Source organism: Corythoichthys intestinalis, chromosome 1 (genome assembly GCF_030265065.1).
Source record: "Corythoichthys intestinalis isolate RoL2023-P3 chromosome 1, ASM3026506v1, whole genome shotgun sequence".
Classification (NCBI taxonomy): domain Eukaryota; kingdom Metazoa; phylum Chordata; class Actinopteri; order Syngnathiformes; family Syngnathidae; genus Corythoichthys; species Corythoichthys intestinalis.
Window position 1 is genome coordinate 50000001 of NC_080395.1, and position 26517 is coordinate 50026517.

The 26517-nt window shown below is 39.6% G+C and overlaps 1 protein-coding gene across 4 annotated transcripts in view; it reads right to left on the reverse strand.

Moving 5' to 3' along the window:
* Positions 1 to 26517, reverse strand: part of homer2 (homer scaffold protein 2) — a 67481-nt gene that overhangs the window by 23411 nt on the left and 17553 nt on the right. For 2 of the 4 annotated variants that reach the window (XM_057837113.1, XM_057837104.1), the window contains exons 1-2: positions 13350 to 13493; positions 10231 to 10387 (exon numbers count right to left, since the gene is read on the reverse strand). In XM_057837113.1, coding sequence (XP_057693096.1) covers positions 10231 to 10387; positions 13350 to 13429 — 237 coding nt within the window. In that variant the 5' untranslated portion in view covers positions 13430 to 13493. Of the gene's footprint in view, positions 1 to 10230; positions 10388 to 13349; positions 13494 to 26517 lie in introns of those variants that run through there. The other 2 variants (XM_057837124.1, XM_057837118.1) reach the window with 1 other exon arrangement.

Sequence of the window (26517 nt, forward strand, 5' to 3'; positions counted from 1 at the left end):
CTAAGAGTGAAAAAAATAAATGTGACGAAGTGGAAAAAAAGGGAATTGGCGAGTTTAGTTCAATTGTTGTTGTTTGTGTTAGCTTGCTAGTGGTTAGCCACTTAACACATTAGACTCGGCAGTAGTTGTTGGTGCTGGTCTCTTTCTGGTCTTTTGAAAACATTGTAAATACTTTTAAACATTTTTCTGCTACACAAATGAAAAAAATGAGTCACATCATTTTTGAACCGTTTTTAAACAATAGTTTTCTTTTTAATAATCACCTGTTACGTGGTGTTTTTTCCCAACTGTTACATAAAAGTTCCAGTAAGAACTGTGATCTGCAATTATGCATCTATTTTCATGCAAATTTTGTTTGCATATTTGAAGCCATAAATGTATTGCTTTACAAGAAGAATGTATTGAGAAAAAATACTGTGAACCATCGACACTAGAGGTGCACGATAATTATCGGTCTGATAATAGGAATTATGACGTCATCCCAATAAATCCGATAACATAATATATTATCGGCCCTATTAATAACATTTTTGGCACGGTGTCAGATTGGGATTTGTGCGTTTGTTTCCACTCCTGTTTTTCCAGTATGCAAAGTTTTGTTATTTTCTTTGTTTTGTTCATTATAATAATGTTCATGTCATCATGAAAATTCTGGTTCGGTCAAAGGCAAATCTAAGCTGAAAAAACCACTAGTATTTTGGACCTACAGGTGTTCAAAAACTCATCATTTTTCAATGTATATCCAATATCTATATTATCGGTTACCGTATCGGTCTTGAGGAGCAGGAAGTTATCGATATCGGTTTCAAAAAATGGATATCGTGCACCCCTAATCGACACCCAAAAGGTTTTTTCCCCCCATTCTGTTACACAAAGGTCTACATCATTTTACACGACATCATAGATTCTCTAAGGGCACTTTCACACTAGCACTGTTTGGTCCTTTTTTAACGGGCCAAAATTATTTTTCTTAGAGAATCCGCTTCATTTCGTAACTGTAAACACCCATTTGAACTCTACATCAAACCAAACAAACGAACCCTGGTCCGCTCAAAAATCGTGGGTCTTGGTCCGCTTTAAGCTCACCCTGCTTCGCTTGTGAAAGCAAGCAGAGCAGGGTGTGCGCGCCGTGATGCCACACGGAAAGTTCGGTTGCCGCAGTGTGAATACTGAACCTTTTCAACAAGTCATTTGCAGGTTAATAACGGCGTTAGAATATAACGGCGTTATTATTTTCAGTAGTGAGTAATCTAATTAATTACTTTTTTCATCTTGGCAATGCCGTTACAGAGTCGGGAAAGGCGTGCGTTACTATGTTGGTTGTTGAATGACGCCAGAAAAGTCAGAGATGGACTCACGAAGACTAGAGAGCAGAGCAGGAGTGGGGATGAGGCAAGGGAGTTGTGACGCCGTTGCAAACGCGATGCTAGGTGGCTCCAATAATACCTGACTGTAGCCGATAACCTACAAACCACGCCCACATGATGCCATGGTAGATATCACATATTATAGAACTAGATGCAAATGACAGACACAGAGGCATTAGCAACATGTATAAAGAACTAGAAGCGTTAGTAAACAGCCGCCATCTTCGAGCAGTAGACTTCTCAGGAATGCTCTGTTGTAGAGAACCTTCCTAGCGAATCTAAGTAACTTTTTATCTAAAATGCTCCTAAATCGGCAAAATTTTGTCTTAAACCTATCTTCTGATGAAACAGTTTTAAAACTTACACATGTCTAAAGTAGACAGAAGGAAACTAATGCAATAACGGGAGCAACTTTAATAACCTTAACGGTTGATTCACAACATTAAATTACTTCCACACATAGCAAAGGTTACCATCTAGTTATCGCAATATCCGCAATACCCCTGTGTCTAGTTAAGTTAAAGAATTGGGCTAGGGCCAATTGCCCAAAAAAAAACTTTAAACTTCACATTGTGTGACCGGTTTTGTTTTGTTTTGTTTTGTTTTTTTGAGAAAAAAAAAAAACATGAAAATTATCACCAGTTACTTTGCCAATTGACTAATTACTCTTACATTGAGATAACTGAGTTACTAACGCAATTACTTTTTGGGAGAAGTAATTTGTAACTGTAATTAATTACTTTTTTAAAAGTAAGATTAACAACACTAGTTGCGAGGTAGCTCTTCAACCGGACCCTGGTTCTCTTGGTCTAAAGTGAAAGTGCCCTTATAGTTAACAAAATATCATATAATGTTATGATATTGTAATCATGTGGAAAGTGGCCTTCTGTTGGGATTATGCTTGAGCGCCTTGAAAGGTGGAAAAGCACTATATAAGTGTAACACCATTTACCATTTGAGTTTGATGTTGCAATTTTTCCTTCCTTACTAAATATCATAAGTGTCCTCATTTTTGGTATTGCGGAAATGGCAACCCTATCCAAGAGTTAACAAAAGAACTAAGTTTATTGTATTTACACGCATAGAATTCTGCCTGACTAGAAAGAGCTGATGGTTTGGAACATAAAAAGGGACATTGATACAAATTACGCACTTAAGACAGTTAAATTACTGGGCAGTCCTTGTTTCATAGCAACCTGGCTGCAAGCATAGCATTTGAGAATTCAAATCTGACAGACGTGTCCTTTTCAACACCCGTAAAATGTCCCTCCACCTTTACTATGGCTGCAAATAGAAACAAAAACCTAGAGAAAAGCCTCCAGGCTTTTGATGTCAAAATGGATTTGGGCTACATTCTGCAAGGTTCATCTAATTTTAAAAACAAAGACGACCCCAATTTCTCAAAAGAGAAATGGCACTTTGGAGAATCCTGAACAACACTTCGACTCAAGCAGCTGGGTGAATTTTGAGCAGTTTGTCACATTTGTTTGAAGACGAGTGTGAGACATGAAAGTTTAATGTTCATAGTGGAAATCTGGGCTGCGGCAAGCTATAGCGGTATTTGGGAAGGAGGATGACTAGAAATCATAAAACACTAAACCAAATATACTAATTTAGATGCTTTAACCTGTTCCATGGGCCTGTAACTGGGAAGAAGTTAGATTAAATGGATGGAAAAGTACAAAAAAAAAAAAAAAAAAAAAAAAACCCTGACGAAAATCATTATATTTTCCTGTTCACAACTACTTACCAAGAGCAAAAAGGACTTTCCTGAAGATTTTTTTTTTACGTGTGTAATGTAATAAGTAGAGCTGAAACGAATACTCGAGCAACTCGAGTAACTCGAGTTTAAAAACTGATCCGAGTAATTTTATTCACCTCGAGTAATCGTTTATTTTGACAGCTCTAAGCATCACATTTTGCTTGGACTACTTTTAATGCGGGACAACGCGCTGATGTCACGTGCGGAGAGGAAGAAAGGGGGGGGGGGGACTTACTGCAGCCAACAGCCGCTACAAACGACGCCGACGTTGCTAAATACTAGCCCGCACGATGCTACGTTGGTTACAGGTAGGTCTGATGCGTCTCATAGAGATCGCATGTATGTTGAACTAGATGCGAAATGACAGACTCGGCTGCATCTGGGCAGCGTTAGTAAACAGCCGCCATCTTAAAGCAATAGAGCGCTAAGCGCTAATAAAGAGCGCTAAGCGCTAATAAATAAGATTAACGCTACTGTCACTACTAGCTCACGTAACGTTAGCCCTGCGGAGGGCTAGGTTTCTATTAATTATGACCACTGTCGATCCATGGCTAACATGTCTTACATACAGGCTTTAACATAACATAACACTGTGGAGTGATGAGGGTGTAAAATAAAAACTTAATAATGCTAACTATCAATTTTAGCTCAGTAGTCACTGCTGGATAAAAACAGCACTGGTCCCTAATGTGCTCCAATACAGCCTGTATCATACATTTATTTTGAACACTGCAAAAACTCAAAATCCTATCAGGATTTACAGTTTAGACTAACTTAAAACTTAACTAGAACTTAAAAATGGCTTGACACAAATAGAAATTCAATTGGAACACGTGGGGGAAAAATCCTTTTTTTTTAAAGTGATGTGTGTTATCAAGCGTAACGGCATTTTTAGGTAAGATATATATAATTTTTTTTTTTTTTAATAAGATCTAAAAGTTTTTTGAGTGAAAGCAGTGAATTAGTCTTTTTTTTTAATTCATGTTACATCTCAGATGCAATTGTTGGCTGTTTTCAACAATATACATCAAAAATAAAGACATTAATTGACTGAAAATGGTTCAAGATTAGATGAAATGTCTTGTTTTCTCATGTATATTTATAATTGCTCTTCACCTAAAAATATATTTGTTTTATCCGATTACTCTATTAATCGATAGAATTTTCAGTCGATTACTCGATTACTAAAATATTCGATAGCTGCAGCTCTAGTAATAAGTTTCTCCACTTTGATAGAACCATAGATATAAAGCAGGGGTGGGCAAACCAGTCCTCGAGGGCCGCAGTATTTGTTTCAACTGATCCAGCACAGGCAGTTTCACCAATGAGGTTTCAGCAGAAACAAGAAGCACCTGACTGCAATCAACTGATTGCACTGGAAAAACACCAGATTGGTGAAAAGGAGTCCACTAAATGGGTTTAAAACCTGCACCCACTGCGGCTCTGTGGAATTGTTTGCCCACCTCTGATACAAAGGGTCCTCCCCTTTTTTCTAGACACTAATTGAATTATTCAGAAAAATATTTTTGCTTTGAATTCTCACTAATACTGTATTTGTATCATCACAACACCCATTGAAGGTGCCGTAGGTGTTAGAAATGTGCACGCGAGACTGTAATCAAGCGAGTAGGCAAGTGGGAGAGCGACAGAGGGAGGGGGAGTAGAGTGACACAAGCAGCTGCGGGGGTGGACAGCCAGGCAGGCATGTATCAAGTGCAACCGGAAGTGCAAATTAGATTGCTACTGGCCACTAACCTGAGGGTTCCTTTTAAATCGTGTACGGGGCTGCTTTAGTTGCCCCTATGGAGGTATGTTCCTCGTCAGTTTACAGCATAAGCGGGGTTGCCTTACGTATTATTGTATATGAGACATCGACCCTTGTCAAGTGACGAATACCACACAATCTTGTCAAAGTTGAGGAAAGAATGCAGACTGATTGGAATGTGTAAGATTATCAAACTGGGTTATGGGTTCATAATGATAGTGGTGAAATAGCAGGTTAAGATTTGCATTTGAAGATTTATTACTAATAATAGATAACTATATAGGTTACTCTTGTTGCTGCAAGGTATCATTCTTTGACAATAGACCCTACCCACCGACGTCACAAAACCACGTGCTCGCTGTGTGGTTCCGCCCACTTGTCCGTCATTTTGTCTCTGTATTAGCATTGTTTTCAATTGATCGAGGAATTTAAAATGCATTTCATGGAAGACCCGGTGTTTTCTGATGCCGTAAACTCACTGGATGTGTTGCATAAAAGGCGTTATGTGGAAAAGCTTCGTTCTATACAGTCGCCAGATCCATATTTGATGCCCAAATCGATGTTTTTCGACCCACTGTCTTCGCCCTGTCTGCCTGACATCTGCTACGCTGATATTTACAATTATCTCGTCCACACAAAATCAGCCTATTGCCACGAAAATTTGAAAAACTTCAAGAGCTTGGAGGCTTATAAATACTTCGTTGCTGGTTGGGTGAAACAGGTCCTCGTTCGGCAGGAATCTATCTTGTGCTTGGAAAGGTGAGTTACGAAATTTTCAATTCAAAATCTTTTGTTATTGCTAACATCCACTGTCAAGTCTAATGTATTTCATGTCGTTTGTCAATGGAGTTAAGGCTTTTAATGTTTATATGGTTTAGCGATAGCACTCTCACTACATACATACGTGTATGTTGTCGGCGATTAGCCTAGCAATGATCTTAATTGTGGTTATTTGTCAGCCCCGTAGACGAGGCCAGTTTCTTTCACTTGGTACCAGCTAAATATTATTCAAAAAATAACGATGGTGGAAGAAAGGGAAGTCACAAACATCTTGAATTTGAAACTATGTCGTACTACGTCGTATGTTGTCGGCGATTAGCCTCGCAATGATCTTAATTGTGGTTATTTGTCAGCCCAAAACCCTCTAAGTATATCTTAAATGCATCTTACCGGATATAAAATGACTACTACATAGTCTGTGGTGATTTTTTGGTGCCCAGTTTTCACGTCGAATTGCAGCCGTCCATTTCGCTCTCCTCTTTGGATCCCTCGGAATACGGTAAAACTTCAAGTCTCTCCTTCCATCTTCTCTGTTAGTGCAACCAACAGCCACACACGCCTTCACCATTTTGATTATTAATGTTAAGGAGCAGAAAAACACGCCGTAAATAGGAGAAATGTACGTAGCCGTAACAGGTTAACACTATGTTTTGACGGACAAGTGGGCGATACCATTCAGGAGAGCGGAGCTGTGACGTCACGTGGGTAGGGTCTATAGACAGTGCAAAGAGTGAATCATTAATCATTTGATAGGAGTCAGAAGTGCTGGGAACGCACATCCGCTGTACTTGCTCCATCATCATCGGTGAGCAGCACGGTTCTCCCAGTGAACTGATATAAGCTGACAGTTTGACATGGTTTCTGCATACAGCAGCAAAAACTGCTGCGCAGACCTACCTCCTTCACGAGGAGCATGCAAATAAAAGACTATGCATCAGAAATAAAGATTTTTTTTCCCAATGGAGTTTAATAGAATGACCACGACAGAACGCAAGTGACTTCCGCTGACCTGAACTGAAACAATGACATGTTCATGTTGTGTTCAGGGAGTCACAACTGGATAAACCTAAAGGTTTAACTGTTTTTCCCCCTAAACGAAATTAATCCAGCAGAAACTGTTAGTGTTTAAAAATACGTTTAAAAAAAAAAACTCTCAAGGAACAGACTGGGAACCAAAGCATCAACTGGTGTAAAGTTGAAGTGTGAAGTGTGTGAGTCTGAAGTGGGTTTGAGCGAGTGACACGCTAAGTAGGCTACAGTGTGCTATTACACTATCAAAAGATCACGTCTGTGCCTTTACCCACAAAATCTTAAATCTAGAGGTTTTTTTAAATTTTTTTTTTTTTTAACTTTGTTCTTGAAAGTTTCTGGCCTTCATCAAATGGCTGGCAATCAGAACTTTGGGTCCAATGTTGTAAAAAATGGTGCTACAGACACACATCAGGTTTTTAAAAACAATTCAAGGTATCAACAGCACTCCCAGTTTTCAAGTCGCACATTTATTTTGAAGTCCTGGCCTGACGAAATACATTACACCAATCTTGTCCAAGTGTTATCTGGCATTACTGAAAATGTCTTGCTGTGGGTTTAGCCCTTTTAAAAGTGTTTGCAAAATGCTTTGCATTAACACGTGGGACGACGGCTCGCTTCACGAGAAACAAAGGCAGACTGAGTCACCGGCACATCCATTTCAGGAAACTGATGGCCAAGTCAGTTTTGTTGCTGTTTTTTTTTTTCTTTTTTTTTTCTCCTTGAAAACTAATAGGATGTATCAAAAGGGGTATATCATATTGACAAAAAAAGTAATTGAAAACCCAAATCATACAAATACCAGGGAATATGAAAATAGAGCCATCATATTCCATTTCTTGCTTTCTTGCAAGCTACTGAATTAATTGGCCAGTCGTGCAACATTAATGTAATTTAAAAAATACTTGTAGTTTCCTGTGGAATAGTCCTTAGAAAAAGCTCTGTTACTCAACGTTCGTGACATGACAAAGAGGGAAGCATGAGAGGGAGAGCAAAGAAGAGTTCTGACCTTGGGGAAGTACTGGCGAGAACATATTCAAATACGACAATGCAGTCAGAAATGAATTAGCTCTCTGCACTTTTCTGTACACCAATGAATTTTTTTTTTTAACAAAGGACTTTGCAAAAATAAAAATAAGCCAGTTTAGTCCAAGAGTCGCCAGTTATCTGCTGTCAGTCCTGCGTGATGACATAACCTGATGAGTGTTGCCTCGCTGGCTTCAAGCAGTGGGAGTCACTTGACTCCACAAAGCTTTGCAAAAATACAGCAATACTTTATATTCATGTCTCCAGAGCGATTTTAACCTAAAAATTGCTATGGAAATCCTATCATCACATTACACCAAGAGCCTCTTTTTGATGATTTAATCCTCAGCGTGCAAAAATTTGACACATCATGCTAACATTTCCAACAAAAACGTTCTTATTCAGACAGCAAATCCTGCAGACTTTGTACCCAAACAGCAGAGCAAAATCCAAACAACAGCCTACTTACTGTGCCGCTACAATAACTCACAAATAATCAAAGGGCTGAAGATGATCGCATGACAATATCTGTGTCTTTTCACAGGGAGAGGAGGCTCTTATCGCCATGGAAACAATCTACACTTCCACCAAGCTGAGGAATGGTGGTAGTGTGAACATAAATATTTATACAGTTTAAATGGGGTCTAATGTTACAGACAATTTCAATATTAACTGTCTACCGTCAATTACAGGCAAGCATTTAAGAGTCGGTATTACCATGTATGATGTTAGTTAGGGAGCTATTTGTTATTATCTTTTTAATATTAATGAACTTTATTTTGAACTTGTGTGACAGACAGTTTGTACTGTGCTGGTCTAGGATGGATAATCAATATGTGTATTGTAGCGTTTGATTACGCTGGATGGTCTCATCGAATTTCTATGAAAGGTGGTCTAATAAAACTATTATGTACCTCATGCTTACTTGTTTCAGACATAACTCAAAAAGTTAGAAAATTTGGATGAAAATGTTTGTAAAACAAACATCAAAATTAGGATTGTTCAGCCTTGGCAGGAGTCTCATTATAAGTTACCCATAGCTGGATATTTATCAATATCAAGGAAGTCTTCACACAACTCTTGGGAACAGTTACATACAGTATCTCTAATATCGTGTATTACGGAGCGACGTCAAGGAATTGCTTCCCAACATATGCTTTTCAAATGTTGATATCTGGCTTAAGCTTAATTATTGTACAAGTGTTATCTTGTCAAGGACTTGGACTAGAACTTTATTTAATTCATCTACCGTTTCTGACTGTGTATCATATTGCCTCTGCAAAGCCCTTTGAGACAACCTTGCTGTGATATAGGGCTATACAAATAAAATTGAATTATCTTGTCTACATCCTGATTTGAGGGAGGGCAGGCAGGCGCTCTCAAGGGCAAAGATACAATGTAACATGTAATTGGTAAAGCGCTGCCTGGCCGCAAATCTACGCTTGGTAATATGACTTTTGTTTTGTTTTTTTGTTTTTTTTTATAATCATATGACCGTTGTTTTTACAAGTTAGCCCCAGTCCTTTGAGTTTTTAAACGTCAGAGCATCGTTGTACTCCGTGTGTGATTGATGTCCACCTTGGCTAGGTTCATACTACAGGTCTTAATGTACAAATCCGATTTTTTGCTAAATCTGTTTTTTTGTCGTGCCGCTTCAGACTGCCTTTGTCCATTGAGACCGTTCAAGTATCACGCATGCGCACTAATTCGCAGTCTGAGATGCGCTCAGCAAAGAGACCCGCATGCGCAGAAGCATCAAAACAAATTACACATTCTAGCTGTTTGTCATTCCAGAGTGATCATATTTTGATTTCCAAAAAGAGGACACAAATAACAGACATTAATAATCCCCGTTTAGTCTTTTACTCAAAGTTTCTATGGACTGATAGAACGCATACGCGCACACGCGTGAGCCTTGACGTGAGTGCGTGAAATGAAGTGGGTGCGTCGGTTTGCCTCGACTCGGCCATGGGTGCAATACTGAAATATTGCTCTTTCGGCGCACAAAATGGAAATCGAAAATTCTAAGGCTTATTCTTTCCATCGTTTTATTTTTTTTATGACTGTGGTCAAGCCCACTTCGTGCTTAAAAGCAGAGTTCAAGCTAGGCGCTAATACCTACATGGCTGCAGTCCTCCGTGCCTCTTGCTTTTTGCTGACGTAATTGCTGCACGAATTCTGATTTGGGAGTTTGACAGTTCAGACCGCCAGTCACATTCTGAAAAAAAGTGGCCCAGATCGGATTTGAACCACATACGAAAGTGACTTAGATCAGATTTGAAATGGTCCATTTCTATGTGACATGTCCCATTCAGACCGTCAAGTTAATGCCTGACTCGAGTCAGAAAAACACGAAAAAATCGGATTCGTGCATTAAGACCTGTATTATGAACCTAGCCCTTGTGATCATAAGTAAACTTTTAAAAGACTTCTGGTGTGAGAGCCCTTTTCTTCTAAAAACAAAGAGAGTGGATTGTCTCTCTTGAAAAGCGTGCTCATACCTTGGAACCATCCACGCTGATGATGCGATAGCTGTTGCGTGTGCTGTCATAAAAATAGGAGACTGTGACAGCCTGCTTGCTTGCTGGGACCCAGTTCTTCTTGGTTGTTCGGTCAATTTGGAAGACATGGGCCCTGGTGGTGTAGATTGGCTGCTCCCTAGTTTACAACAGAGAGGAGGGACAGTTGTGAGCTTCATGAGATCAGTAACTACTTATGAAGATACAGTATATACTTATCGAGGTGTTCCCTAATAAGTCTTTCATCAATGTGATGGTGAAAGATTATTAGAATGACAGCCAATGACTTAAAAGATACTTATACAGCTCTGTGATCTACACAAAATCTGCACAGTACGACGCTGTGATTCCAGAAAGACAGAAGGTCCCCTTATCTAACACTAGCAATGATGAAAAGATATTTACACAATTGGAAACATTTTCTCCGAGGTGAAAGCATATGTGTCCTATAGCAGGATTTTGAAAGTCCAATAGAACTACCCCCTGTGTTGTTGGAACAGCATGAAGCATTCAATTTAACAGGATTGACATCAAGAAGGATAAATATAAAAAAGGAACACATCAAACTGTGAGAGCGCTTTGTTCACGTCACTCCAACAAATATGCAGTCCCTACCAGACACTGAATCATCTCGCTCTCTAACCTGTACATGACTCAAATGCTGGCTACTAGGGTGTCATAATTCCCTTTCCCCACTTCAGAAAAGTGAGAAAAGGCAGAGAAATCTGCATATTTCCTTGTAGAGAAGCATAACATGGTGTGAGGATCTGTGGGATGCATTAGGCAGTTTGGATGCACTGAGGACTCTGACTGGATGCAAATTTATTGCTATCAGGGTTATATAATATCTTGATTTGAGCAGTGCATTCCTCCAATTCCACAATTGTTCGTTATAGATTTTTTTCAACACTGAATATCGCATTTGAATTTGAAAATGATAAAATTAGCTGATGGCACTGTATTTAAGTGAAATAATTCAGGTATTTCTTTTATCGTTGCGCTTCTGTAATTTTCGGTCACCCCACTAAGCAGAACAGGCAAATTTCTCTGCCTGTGTTGAAGACATAAAAGGATTCCCAAACTCACTGGAATGATAACAGTCTGAACCAAAACCATTACAGTGCGCTTTGGAAAAAAAAAAGGTCATTCCCTAATATTTATGACTAAAGATCTTTTCAGGTATGAGAATTATATCTTGGAATAAAGGGTATGTTTCTAAAATGAGAGATTCTTGTGATGTTCAGCAGAAGCATAAAATCAAGAGGACATGATTTGAGCATTACTGCTGCTACAGAAAATTATGTCAGACAAGTAGGGACGGAAATTCATGAGCTAATAAATATTTCACTTCCACCGGGATTATAGTTCTCACAAAAAGCAAAGCCTAATGAAAGGACAGTCCCTTTTAAGGCTAATCTTACTCCTCATATGGTTTAAAACAACAAAAGCCAGTCCATAGATCACCGCTGCTGCTTTGCGTACACACGCGTGCATGCGTACGCTGACCTTTGCGGTGGCAATGTCAGCAGCCAGCTCACCCTGACAGGGAAGGAGGAGTAAAAGGTCAGCGCCGAACACATGGGTGCGCTCACATAACTGGTTCCAGTGATCTATTTTTCAGAGATGAAGAGCATTAGTTTGATTTAACTGAGTAAAGGTGAGGTTCGCCTGTCATTTTGAAGTGAGGGACACAGGAAATTTCCATCTGTCTATCCATTTTATATGCCGCTTTTTCCTAATTCTTTCATTTTCTGTGCCACTCATCGTCACAAGGGTTACTGGCGGATGTGATTGCTCTTAGACCGGGGTGTCCAAACTTTTTGCAAAGGGGGCCAGATTTGGTGTGGTAAAAATGTGGGGGGCCGACCTTGGCTGACGTACTTTACGTAGAACAATACATATATTTAAGCAAATTTTAGCAAGCCATTCTTTAGCCATTTTTTTTTTAAAATTAATAATTTCAACAATCTCACAACGAGCCTTTGTGGCATTCTCTTTCGATTCTCGGGATCTTGCGAAATACTGCTGCTGTGAAAATAAACTAGCTTCAGGTTTCTTCAATTTCTCGCTGCGTATCTTCCCTGTAATCTTCTCGTACATGTCAGCGTGTCTTGTTTGGTAATATCGCCTCACATTAAACTCTTTAAAAACAGCGACTGTTTCTTTGCATATGAGGCAGACACAGTTGTTGCGTATTTTAGTGAAGAAATAGTCCGATTTCCACCTATCCTTGAAGCGTCAGCCGTCGCAGTCAACTTTTTTGTTGTTGTTGTTGATTGTTGCCATTTTAGAAAATTGGAAGTCAAGGGTCACACGGGGTAATGTTGCTTGAAGGGCTGCTGCCTTTTAGTGGGTAAATGAGGATCAGCATTTAATGTGTAAGCTACTTCATATGCTGGTAGCAATACTGCTGACCAATTTATTAAGTCTGTGTGCGGGCCAGACGTTATTGATCTTATGACAGAGGCTGGGGGCTAGGGGTGTGCCATCTTAGGTACCCTACGATTCGATTCGATTACGATTCAGGGCGCAACGATTCGATTACTGTACGATGATCACGATGATCGCGGTTGTCGCGATTATCACGATTATCGATGCATGTTACATTACTAATTACTACAGTAGCCAAGCAAATTTATGTCCATTATTTATTTAAAATATCCTAATGAGTTCAACAGGAACGATGGAAACATGCCCATACAACAACAAAAACTGCCCTTAAGCTGCTTTTTTATTTTTTATTTTATTTTTTTTTTTTTTACAAGAAAGTGCAAAATCATTGACCTTTTTAAAGGGAGTACTTATTTCTCTCAACAATACAATAAAATTTACACAGGTGGCATGAATTCCACATTTTCTGGAAACAAAGTGTCTTTAGAAATAAGATTTCTTTTAACCAATATACTTTGTTTTCACAGATTTCTGTACTATTTCACATGTTTGTAGTGTTACCGCCGTACTTAATCATGGTTTTACACGTTCTGCATATGAAATACATGTTAGCGAATTAGCTAATTAGCTTAGCGCTCGGCGCTAACTATTAACATCTCAAAAACAGCAACAATAAAGGCTAAACAGTACAGGAGGACGCATATACTCACCTCTTACAGATGCACACGAGTCTTAGCAACACACTCAGGACAATTTTTGATTGAAATGCCTTAAAACCACTGCTGCACATCTGAAAGACAAGGCGCAACGAACTATCTCTCTCTCCCCTCTTGCTCTAAAAAACTTGCGCAGGGTCGCGCTTCTGTTTCCTTCCTGTCTCATACATAAATTTATTTACCAGTCTTTTAAAAAAGCGTAAATCTCTCTCTCTCTCAGTAACCAGCAGCAGCCATTATGACGTGCGTGCGCCCGTTAACGGTGCCCGGGCGGCAGACGTGTCTTGAATTTTGGTCTGCTACGAGCGGCTGCCATAAGGTTATGAGGGAAAATAATCGTTTTTGAACCTTTATGAATCGTAATCGAATCGTCACGTGTCGAATCGCGATGCATGTAATAATCGAGTTTTTGGAACTCCTCTACTGGGGGCCGGGTGAAATTGGATCACGGGCCACATTTGGCCCCCGGGCCGCACTTTGGACATGTCTGTCTTGGACTGTAAGGGAAGCTCAGCTTTTTCTAAAATGTCAAAAAGTGATCAAATGTATACTTTTCTGTGTACAAGTCAGTGACTAAACAGTAGCTACAACGCGCTCAACTTTTGTTTAGAATCTGCTTTTTATAACTGCTTCTGAAGAGGCCTTTATCCCCCCATTCATTCTCGCAGCTTCGCAGTGCTTTAAACTGTGTGGACACTGAGCGTCTAGAGTTGAGAGTGCATTGTTCCAATGCAGCGAAACAAGACGAGTCATTGGATAAATGCTGGGCTTGTCCCGCCCATCGGACGCCCAGCATCTCTGGGGGTCTATGGGCAGTGAGCGGGGCTCTACTGGGCTGAATGCTCAGCCTTTGTGCATGATGATTGGACGATCTGTCCGAGGCTTAATTAATTTTGATTGACAGTGAAGGGAGTGAATCAGCAATCATGTGGCGGAAACATCCACTGGAACATTTTTCAATTTTTATTCTGTTGTTCGGAGTTGAACCAAAGAATTTCTGAAACATTCTAACAACGCTGTCTTTGTTTAAAATGACTAGCAAAAAAAGTAGCCTCTCTTTCTGGTGTTTTTTTCTTTTTTTTTTAAATAGCTGCTTACGTTGAAGATTGACAACTGTCCCTCTACAGTTTCTTTCCCAACTTAGCAATAAGGGAGTGCAAAAAAATCGATTATTAAATGCAAACTGCATATGAAAACTGGAAAATAAATTTGTGTACGAGACAGGCAGGGACCCGGCGGTGATGCTTCTGTGCGCAAGTTATTTTTTAGAGCGAGAGGTGAAGCGAGATAGTTCGTTGCTCCCTGTCTTTCAGTTGTCCAGCAGTAGTTTCAAGTCATGTCAACTGAAAAATGTCCTGAGTGTGATGCTAAGACCTGTGTGCGTCTATAAGAGGCGAGTACACGAACACTCCTGTACCGTTTAGCCTTTATTGTTTTTGTGATGTTAAAAGTTAGCGGCGAGCGCTAAGCTAATTAGAGAATTCGCTAACGTGTATTTCCATGTCCATTTGTGCGTTGTTGGTGTACAAAAGTTACTCAATATGCAGAACGTGTAAACCATGATTAAGTACAGCAGTAACACTACAAACATGCGAAATAGTACAGAAATCTGTGAAAACAAAGTATATTGGTTAAAAGAAGTCTTATTTCTAAAGACACCGTTTCCAGAAAATGTGAAATTCATTCTGTGGAAATTTTATTGTAGTGTCGCGAGAAATAAGTACTGCCTTTAAAATGGTAAATGTTTTTACACTTTCTTGTATTAAAATAAATAAATAAATTTAAAGGTAGCTTTATGTTGTACAGTGGGGCAAATAAGTATTTAGTCAACCACCAATTGTGCAAGTTCTCCAACATGAAAAGATTAGAGAGGCCTGTAACAACATGGGCAAACTTCAACCATGACAGAATGTGGGGGGAAAAAAAAAACTGAAAAATACATTGTTTGATTTTTAAAGAATTTATTTCCAAATTAGAATGGAAAATAAGTATTTGGTCACCTACAAACAAGCAAGATTTCTGGCTGTCAAAGAGGTCTAACTTCTTCTAACGAGGTCTAACGAGGCTCCACTTGTTACCTGTATTAATGGCACCTGTTTTAACTCATTATCGGTATAAAAGACACATGTCCACAAACTCAATCAGTCACACTCCAAACTCCACTATGGCCAAGACCAAAGAGCTGTCGAAGGACACCAGAGACAAAATTGTCGACCTACAACAGGCTGGGAAGACTGAATTTGCAATAGGTAAAACGCTTGGTGTAAAGAAATCAACTGTGGAACCAATTATTAGAAAATGGAAGACATACAAGACCACTGATAATCTCCCTCGAGCTGGGGCTCCATGCAAGATCTCACCCCGTGGCGTCAAAATGATAACAAGAACGGTGAGCAAAAATCCCAGAACCACACAGGGGACCTCGTGAATGACCTACAGAGAGCTGGGACCACAGTAACAAAGCCTACTATCAGTAACACAATGCACCGCCAGGGACTCAAATCCTGCACTGCCAGACGTGTCCCCCTGCTGAAGAAAGTACACATCCAGACTCGTCTGCGGTTCACTAAGGGAGCATTTGGATGATCCAGTAGAGGACTGAGAGAAAGTGTTACGGTCAGATGAAACCAAAATAGAACTTTTTGGTAGAAACACAGGTTCTCGTGTTTGGAGAAGAAAGAATACTGAATTGCATCCGAAGAACACCATACCCACTGTGAAGCATGGGGGTAGAAACATCATGCTTTAGGGGCTGTTTTTCTGCAAAGGGACCAGGATGACTGATCTGTGTAAAAGAAATAATGAATGGGGCCATGTATTGAGAGATTTTGAGTGAAAATCTCCTTCCATCAGCAAGGGCAACAAAGGAGTGGCTTCGTAAGAAGCATTTCAAGGTCCTGGATTGGCCCAGCCAGTCTCCAGATCTCAACTGCATAGAAAATCTGTGGAGGGAGTTGAAAGTTCGTGTTGCCCAACGACAGCCCCAAAACATCACTGCTCTAGAGGAGATCTGCATGGAGGAATGGGCCAAAATACTAGCAACAGTATGTGAAAAGCTTGTGAAGAGTTACAGAAAATGTTTGGCCTCCGTTATTGCCAACACAAGGGGTACATAACAAAGTATTGAGATGAACTTTTGGTATTGACCAAATACTTATTTTCCACCATGATTTGCAAATAAATTCTTTAAAAATCAAACAATGTGATTTTCTGGGGTTTTTCCCCGCACATTCTGTCTCTCATGGTTGAGGTTTACCCCTGTTGACAATTACAGGCCTCTCTAATATTTTCAAGTTAGAGAACTTGCTCAATTAGTGGTTGACTTAATACTTATTTGCCCCACTGTATATGCATGTTTCCATCGTTGCTGTTGAATCATTAGGATAGTTTCTAATAAATAATGGACATAAATTTGTTTGGCAAATTTATTAATTAGTAATGTACGTTGCATCGATAATTGTGATAAACGTGATTATTGTCAATACTGTGATCATCGTTCAATAATCGAATCGTATCGAATCGTGGGGTGCCCAAGATGGCACACCCTTACTGAGCAAAGGGTGCCACTTAGCCCTTCCAACGTCACAAAGCACTCACAGGCAGACACACTTCACACTAGCCTCGTGCCACATTTCATGATTTAGGCTTAAATTCAGCTTCCCCTCCTTAAAAGACCAGCGTCCGCCACTGGTTGCTGGAGACTACCCCAGTGGACCACGAGGAGGAGGTATGGTACACAGACTAAAAGATGTACAAAAGATGGTTTGTGTATTCTTGTAGACACATCAATTACATTTAGAGCATGACCTCTAATAACCATTAATCACCAATTTATGGCTTGAAGAGGAACCAGAGTCACTTCAAAAAACAGTGGTGCATTTTTATTTGAAGGCAAGGAAGTACTCCAGTAAGTTTACACAAATGGTGACTTACTGCTGTTGTAAGGGTTGTTGTTGCCTCGGGTGGTAAATAAAACATCTACTGGCTTGGAAGAGCTAGCAATAGATACCAACCATCTCTGAAGCAGCGACACAGAAGGTGTCCACAGCTGCCAGTGTATGGATGAGTACACCTGCTCACACAGCATTTCTGCACAGATGCAAGGATAACCGCCTGACAAATCTTAGCCACGTTTGTCAGACTAAAATGCCAGACATGAAGTAGCGTTACTGTATGCAAACCTATGTTTTTCATCCAGTTGACCGTCACATGCTCACCCTCTTGATCAGGTACCTTAAATAACAGACAGGTTGGTGTGTGTTCTCAAGGGAACATTTCAGCTACTCACGTTCCGCTCATAAACACATTGTTGACTTTGAGGACAAAAAAAGTAAACCATCTAGAGTATATTTAGGCCCAAAAGATGTGCCACAATTAGAAACAAAATTCCAATTAAAAGGACAAAGCACAATTTTGACCTTGAACTTTTAAGAAGTGACGTTAGGAGGTACAAGTGATGACCAACCAGCTTTTCTTGGCGTTTAATAATCGTGGTAGACATGAAATGCATTTTAACTGTGTGGGCTGGCTGTGAATGGGTTAAAAGATGAGGTGCTCGCTCAATCATCGCTTACATTCCTCTGAAACAAACACTGTTTGTAATCAGAGAGGAAGTGCACGTGTATTCTTTTAGGTGCTCATCTAAGCATTCAGGGTGTTGCTTTTCATAGGAGTAACACATTATTCAAATTCCTGCTTTAACTGCTTCGAAGTGCCTGTGACCCGAAAAAGCTTGTTTATATCATAATACACGCGGTATTTTATGCTCCTGAATGAAACGGACTGCTTGGATGTATGTGGAAGAGATCACTATATTTATTTAGTTTTTTGAATCCCGTGCCATGAAAATGAGTGACTTCCGGCAACAATCTCGAGTTCAGAAAGAGGGCGCTGTGACGTGTACGGAGTAGGCATGTGCCGGTTACCGGTTTCACGGTTTACCGTGGTGTGAAAACGTCACAGTTTCAAAACCACTAAAATTTTCTGTCAGACAGTAGTTCGGTATTCGCTATTTTTCTTGTGTCAAAAATGCAGCCAGAAGCGGCGTGGCGCAGCAGCGCTCACCCCCTCCCGTTTGTTGCTGTGTGAGAAAGTGACGCTATCGGCTAGCCAGCCAGCTAACCCAAAAACAAATACTCCAAACATAAGGCATACTGTTCTTCAATTTATTGAGCTCTCAAATCATGGTAAGTGTAATATACAAAATGAATACATTTAAAATGTTGTACAATTTGATTTTTCCATGTGAGTAGTTTCAACAGATTAGCACCATGGAAAAAGTTCGCCAAAAACAAAACACACATTTTCCTTTCAAATTCAATATACAAACTAACTAAAAGCTTACAAAGATTAATGTTAGCCTAGGCTTAGCTGGGAGAGCAACATCGTTGAGTGTGACAGCCGTAGAGTGAGAAAACAAGCTTGATTCGCTTGAATGAAGGGGAAAAAGTGATAGCGTCAAAGATCGCTAATTGCGAAAGATGATCTTGCCCTAAGCACAAATCCACATTCGCTGGATCAGGGCGAGGTCTCACTCCCAATGTTTTTTATTTATTTATTTTAATGAAACCTTTCCACAACAATATTGACATTTCAACTAACTTATACATTTTTAACTAACTGAATTCTTTATGTTCTTTTTAACAAAAAGGCATGACATCATGTTGACTAGAGTTGACACAGTGGCTGGAAATGGCGAAACTTCACTTAAGCTTTTCCACCCTCAAAAAAAAAAGTCATGCAGTATAAATTTTTAAATTTTTTTATTCAGAAGTGTTTCTACTTTTTTATAGAAATTATTTTGTTCTTGCTCTAATCTTGAGCAACTTGAGCTGTGGCTGTGAGTATAGTCTATAAGTTATATTTAGTTTAATTTTATTTATAATATTTTTTTTATTGATAATTTATTTATTTTAACAATATATTCATGTTCCAATTTGCAACTGTGGTCTGAAAAAAAAATCCTGTTCAATGGGAAAAAGTTTTTTTTTTAACCCAGACATCTCAAAATTTTTTGGAGCTATAATTGCAATACCGTGAAACCGCGGTATTTTTGCTCACGGTTATCGTACCGTCAAAATATCATACCGGCACACGCCTAGTACGGAAGAAGGAGTCATCTTCACTATACAGCCGTACTGTTGTATAAGAAGGACTACGGAGTCAGCTGATTTTGCGGATTAATAAGTTTATTTTTCGCATCACGCCAGCCAAACGGCTGCAGAAAAATCTTGCTGTACAAGGGACAGGCATGTGTGCCTTTTTGGGGTATCAAAAGGTTCCCATTCACCGGTGGATATTGGCCAAAACAAGCCCTACTACTGTGGGACCATGGGACTTACAGGAAGTGAGTCAACATAGTGTTTTGTATCGTGTCAAATACTGGGATCATTTTAATATGTAGGTGGCTTGCATTTTGTGGCTGACATGCTCCTTGTCCCCACGGCCGTCGACTGGCGGCTTGTGGCACATCCGCCCGCAGGCAGAGCACTATACTCGGCTTTTCCCCCCTCTTTCCCCCTCCTTTCCTCCTGGCATTGTCAAATTTCCCGACCGATCAGAAATTGCAACTTTGAGTTAAAAATAGCCGCAAATGTAGCGATTACAAAATAAACACTACAAACTTTTAAATAAAGGACTACTTACGTTTGATCATGGATGGGCACGTGAAAAGCTCTCTTCATACACATTAGCTGAACATGTTAGCTGCACAACAACTGCAGCCACTCGCCTACGACTCTCTCTGGCTGTTTACGACTTCGCCGTTTAGTAAAGCATTATTTTGCCATATTCGTGTTGACCATTTGGCAGCTACACGCTCCTCCGACGTCGGCCGGTTTGTTCAGCGGTCATTGTCCAGCTGCTTCCCCGGCGAGCTCTCCTGTCTGTAGTAGCTGGGAAACTAGCTGTAAATTGCTCTGCGCCGAGCGGTTTGCCGATCGGCAAAGACAATCGACAACCCAGTCGTCATGTGAAATATTCCGGGCTAGTTATGTGTGATTTTCCGCTTCGAAGACTTTAAAACATCACTCGGTTCGGGTTAGCATGTCGGCTAGTTGTCACGCCTCTTGGTTTGTTTACATTCTCCGAAGCCGGGGAAGGGAAATGACATAAGCCCGGTTCAGGTGGCATAAAATATCGTTCAGGAGGTGCGACAGTAAAGGTGAAGTCAACAGTTTTTACCATTATGGAGTAATTTTGCCATGTCGTCTTGAATAAATGCATTTTTATTATTTCATATGACATTTAGCACAAGACTGTTATTTGTCATGACCATGCCATTTATTTAGATATTGGGAAAATACTTGCATAAAAAGAATATCCTGTAAAAATATTGGAGTAGAGAGACTGAAACAATGACATTTTGCGGCTCTCTTCGTCACGTTTTCTTCGTTGTGAATAATTTCCCCTCAATGGGCTGCATACAAAATCAGATGAAATCGTGACTCCGCTGATGTCATCAAACTGTTGGGGACGCTAGAGCCCTATAATGGTAGGCGTGGCAAACCGGCAAATTAAAAGACTAATTTCTCGTCATCTGCGCTTTGCTAAATTGTTGTATATAGTCGAATCGTCTCAAAATATGATTCTTATTCACATAATAATCCTATTTAAGACTTTTTTTTTTCTCCTGTTGTACGCACTTGAAGGAAACAGTGACAATACCTGCGACTACAGGTGTGCAAAATTTCCGATTCTTAGATTAGTCGCGATTTGGCCGTGGAAGATTCGAGAACGATTCACAAACATCCAAATTCCGATTATTGAAATATGCCAAGTAAAGGTGAAGTACAACACACCCAGCGCGCCGCGCGGTCTTCGGAATGAGGAACAGAGCGAGAGTAGCTAAACATCATGCTTCTCATTACCCGGCCCCTCGAGTAATGCCAATGCTCAATTCGCGGCTCTAGCTCAACTCATGCCACGAGATTAAAAAAATACAACATACCTGACTGCTGCCGAAAAGCTGCTACAAAGTACATCCACATAATGTTACGGTAGATATCATTTATATAGGACTAGATGCATTATTGATTTGGTAGCGTTAGCAGCACATCTACAAAAAGCTAGATGCCAGCGTTAGTAAACGGCCGCCATCTTAAAGCAGTACACTTCCCTGCAAGGCTGTTGTAGCGAACATTCCAAACAAACCTAATTAACTTTTTATCTAAAATACTCCTAAATCGGTAAAATATTGACTTGAATTTATCTTTAAAATAGTTTTAAGACTTTCACATGTCGAAAGTAGACAAAAGGGAAATTATGGAATATCGGGAGCAATTTTAACAACTTTAACGGTTGATTCACAACATTTAATTGAATGTAGTTTAAAGCTGCTGATACAGAATGGGGACTGGAGTTTTTTATTTACTGTTATTTTTGTATATTTGTTTACTGCTATATGTTAACTTGATACTGAAATAGTAGTTTGGTTTAGCCTGAGAGTATTTTTGAACAATTTTGGAACTAATGTACAAAACATTTAAAAAGGAGGGGGGTGCATCAATAATCGTTTTATAATCGAATCGGAGCCTCTGAATCGTAATCGTAATCGAATGTTTAGGTGCCCAAAGATTCCCAGCTCTACCTGCGACGCACCCACATATGCAAAACACGTTAGTCACCGGCAACTGTTTGAATGAGCTTGTAATGCGTCATTTAGGAGACAAAATCTTTTACGTCACTTGAATCCTCCAAGCACAGACAGCTGCTGGTCTCAGTGAGGAGGTGTCTTGGGTGTGCTGCTCTGTGTAATGTGCCTTGAGCACTGAACCTCCTGGTGAATGAGGCCTACATCATTCAGGTGTGCACTATAAAAGTGAGATAAAAAGCACACTCCCCTTATCAGGGGTGATACAAGCCCAGAGTTATGGCAAAACTGAAGAATTAGCTAACACAGACGTGTCACAAAATGATAAGATACTGGAGTGAGTTCAAAAGCATTCATTATTCTCAATTTACTGCTGGTGCTAATTTTATCTTAATTATGACAGCATGAGTGCTATTATTTAAAATAAATCAATTAGGGCTGTCGAACGATTAAAATTTTTAATCGAGTTAATCACAGCTTAAAAATTAATTCATTGTAAATAATTGCAATTCAAACCATCTCTAAAACATGCCATATTTTTCTGTAAATCATTGTTGGAATGGAAAGATAAGACAAGACGGATATATATATATTCAACATACTGTACATAAGTACTGTATTTGTTTATTATAACAAATCCACAAGATGGCATTAACATTATTAGCATTCTTTCTGTTAAAGTGATCCACGGATAGAAAGAGTTGCAGTTCTTAAAAGATAAATGTTAGTACAAGTTATAGTAATTTTATATTAAAACCCTTCTTAATATTTTCGTTTTAATAAAATTTGTAAAATTTTCAATCAGAAAAACAAACTAGTAGCTCGCCATTGTTGATGTCGCCTAGTGGTGACGTCACATCGGGCTCCCTGCCGTTCTTTCACAGTGTCTTTAACTACGTAAGGTAGTGATTGAAATACACCACAAGGTGTAAATGACAAATTTCAAATTATTCAGAAATCAAGCCAATGAGTGTGTTTTGTCCCTTAACTGACGCCTCAGTTCCCCGTTTACTCGTCCATCCACGTCATTTGAGTGCAGGCTTCACGACGTACGAGACCTCTGATAGTTTGTATACTGTGATTAAATATTGACATTGTTTATTTGTTGAGCTAAACGAAAGTTTGAGTTTGACCAAAGTCTGAGTAAGTTTTATGTGTATTTTGCTTAGCTATTTTGATTGGGAATGCCAGTTCTCTTTGCATTGTTGTTTAACTGTGTGAGAATTGGGCCTTATTCATACAGATTGAAGCGCTTTTCTTTTTGTGAACTAACATAATTTTTTGGGGAGAGATAGGAATATTATTTTTGTTGTGCTTTCACTAAATGATACTTATGTTTGTTGTGAAGGAGTTGCCGAAGTTTATGCCAATAAACGGCGCGGTCCATTGAACGCCTGTGTCACTCGCCTTTCTCTGCCTCTTAGCTCTCAGTGTGCAAAAAAGCGCGTCTTTGTAATCTGTTTGAGGCAATGCATGAGCGAGTCATTCCGCGCATGTTAAATATTTTAACGTAATTAATTTAAAAAATGTATTACTGCCCATTAACGCGATAAATTTGACAGCACTAAAATAAACAATTACCTCCATGTCAGAGTGGAAAATTTAGAAGCCATTTCCCGAAAGTCAACAGTTGCAAGAAAAAAAAATTAACACTTTGGAATTACAGTGGTACCTCTACATACGAATTTAATTCGTTCCAGGACCTGGTTTGTAAGTCGAAATGGTTGTATGTAAAGAATCAGGTTCTAATGTGGCGGTTGTGTTTTGCATGCGGTTCCTGAAAGCACCGGGTGACTGATGACAGTGTGAGAGGTGCGGAAGAGTGAGAAGTTATTACTCTTTTTTTTCATGTTCTGTTGTTGTTGGCGTCGGCCACAGGAGACAGTAGCCGTGTTGTGTTGCACAAGTTCTGAAATAAATGATTAAAAACCTGACGAAGCTGGCAACTGCCATGCCAATGTTAGAATAATATAATTGTCACCTTAACTTATAAAGACTGGCGAGCGTCGGTTGGAGGAGGACCGTCAAAATCGTTTCTGCCGTTTTGTCAAGCCAGTTCACTGACGCGCATACCACGCTCATATTTTTCTATCATTTCCATCTTAATTTCAATGGTAAGTGTCACCTTTTTTTTTTCTTTTTCACCACCTGGCCTAACCTTCTTGGGACCAATGTTGATTCCTCTCACAAGAAAATCGCGGTGCTGCCGCCTTGCGGAAAAACAATGAAATTGAGAGGCTGCTGTATATCGTCGTATTTGAAGCATGTCATATGTCTAGACAAATGAAGAGCCAAACTTTACGTCGGATGTCGAGGTACCACTGTATCTGGATTATCTGTATATAAAAACGTTTAAAATATTTGTGTAAGTCTCCATTTTTTTTTAAACTGACAACACAACATGTAAATGTCAAGTGACTGGTGTAAAATGATCATAATGCTGCTAGATTAAGATTGCAGCGAACTCACATACAAACTCGGATGAGGTTGTGATGGTGGTGTGCTGCGCCTTTTGTTTCTCTCAACACAGCCTTGTGTCCCTTCCCAAAAAACTCCACTTAGACTCCTCTGTCCAGGCAATACTTGGACAGTAGCGATGAGATCAATGCGAAGCCAGTAACAGAGTTTTTGGGGTGACATCAGAAGAATCCTTTAATGAATGTAAAGGACTGTTTAATAATTGATTTTTTCAAACATTTGCCAAGAGAAATGTGCTAGAGATACCTGTCAGTCCGAAGCAGACACACTAGGATTTTTCTTTACCTAATTGAGATTCTACTCTGTGTTGTGGAGCTATGAATATCAAGAGGTACTTTTGTGACTGTTCTGCTTTTCTGCCAGTTCATTCATAATGTCAGTATTCTGTGAGCTCTACTGCAAATGGCACCATTTACAATTTGGAAAAAGTCAAAATTGGTGTTTGTTGTATGCCAGGGCCGTTTTGACCAATGCCCCCAGTCTTGTCACACTGATTGGGTGAAATTGGATTAGCTCAATTAGTACTAGGAGGCATTAGTGGGGGTTCACTGTGTTTTTCCACCACACACTGTGAATGTTTAGAATGCATGTCCAATCAAAATGCAAAGCCAATTTTTCGGGTGAATCTGCTTGACAAGAGTATTTGGAGGGAGAAAAATACCAAAACCCTGAAAGTTAGATGAGTTTAGACACCTCAAACTCCAACGGATTATGTTGAACTGTATGCACTGCAGTAAATATTGAAAATGTGTGTCACGAACGAGAGGCAAAATTGTGTAGTTGACGGAGGGAATGAAAAATGTTCATTTTAAAAAAGCCACCGACATTCAGCCTGAGTCAACATTTGCATGATCCCGTTGTATACAGTAATTAGAAATTCATTATTAAAGCATCAAAAGTTCCTCCTCGGTCTTATTTTAATAATTTAACGTGTGTCAACAACAAAAAAATATTAAAGTCCTTTTTCTACTTGATATTTTTCTTACAACGAAAAAAAGCTTTCCTTCTCTACTTTTTGATTAGAAACCAGTGTTTTTTTCTGATTCCAGCCTATATTCTACTGCCAATAAGAAAAGAACAGAAAAGCTTGAAACAAAATCATTTTCACAGTTAATGAAGAGAGTCGACTCTCTCTTTTGGTAGGTTCTGAGTTTATAACATCACAAAACAATCTCTGCGGATCTTGAAAGCTCTGTCAAAATGCTCAAAAAGCTCTGGACGAATCATGACCTCAGTTCCAAGAGGCTAATCTCAATTCTAACAATCCAGCACAGTGGCCCTCCAGCCTACCAAGAGGCAATGGGTCACAGAGCCCCCAACTTAATCTTCAATCTGTAAGGAAGAGGACATGAGAAGTCTCCAGTGAGGCACAGCATGGCAGCAGATGGCCTCACAGGCCTCAACCATCTGGCAAAGAGACTTCCAATCCGCCATCAGCCTGTCTTCTTTCATTTACCAGTGTTTCTTTAACACCAAGTGGTTCATCCACTTTCCTTCTACACCTTCTTGAGCTTCCACTCTAACAGACAGAGAAGGCACTCTCAGATTAGTTTTATAGTCCGCTCTCCTGGCGGGGCAGCGAGAGACCTGCTGCCACATCACATGTGGGCCTAATCAATGAGTGTTAAGCCTTTCGATGTCAGTCTCTGGCCAGCCCGGAGATTATCATGTATCCCTGTACTAGCGCTGCTCCCAGCAGGGTTTACTTTAAATAGCAATATGTGGATTGCGTAGCTGTCAATGTCAGTGCGTAAGAGAGGAATAATTAGGGTTATTCGGGAACATTTGCACAAGCCAATAAAAGTGTACAAGTATATTTAACATGATTTTCACATTCATAAAAGGTGCAAAAATCGCTCAGTCTTTCTTAATTAACCGACAGTTTGGTTTAAATTTTACTCGAATAAAAATTACTCAGAAATCAATACTAATGTGTGAAGGTTAGGAGGTTCAGTGAAAGTTCACATGACGCGTGTGATTTATTGTTAATCTATAACTACATTTAGTATAAACTATGAAACGTGCCAGAGCCAAAGGGCAAAAAACCAGACAGACAATAAAGGAAAAGAAAAATTGACACTAACAGACTGAATC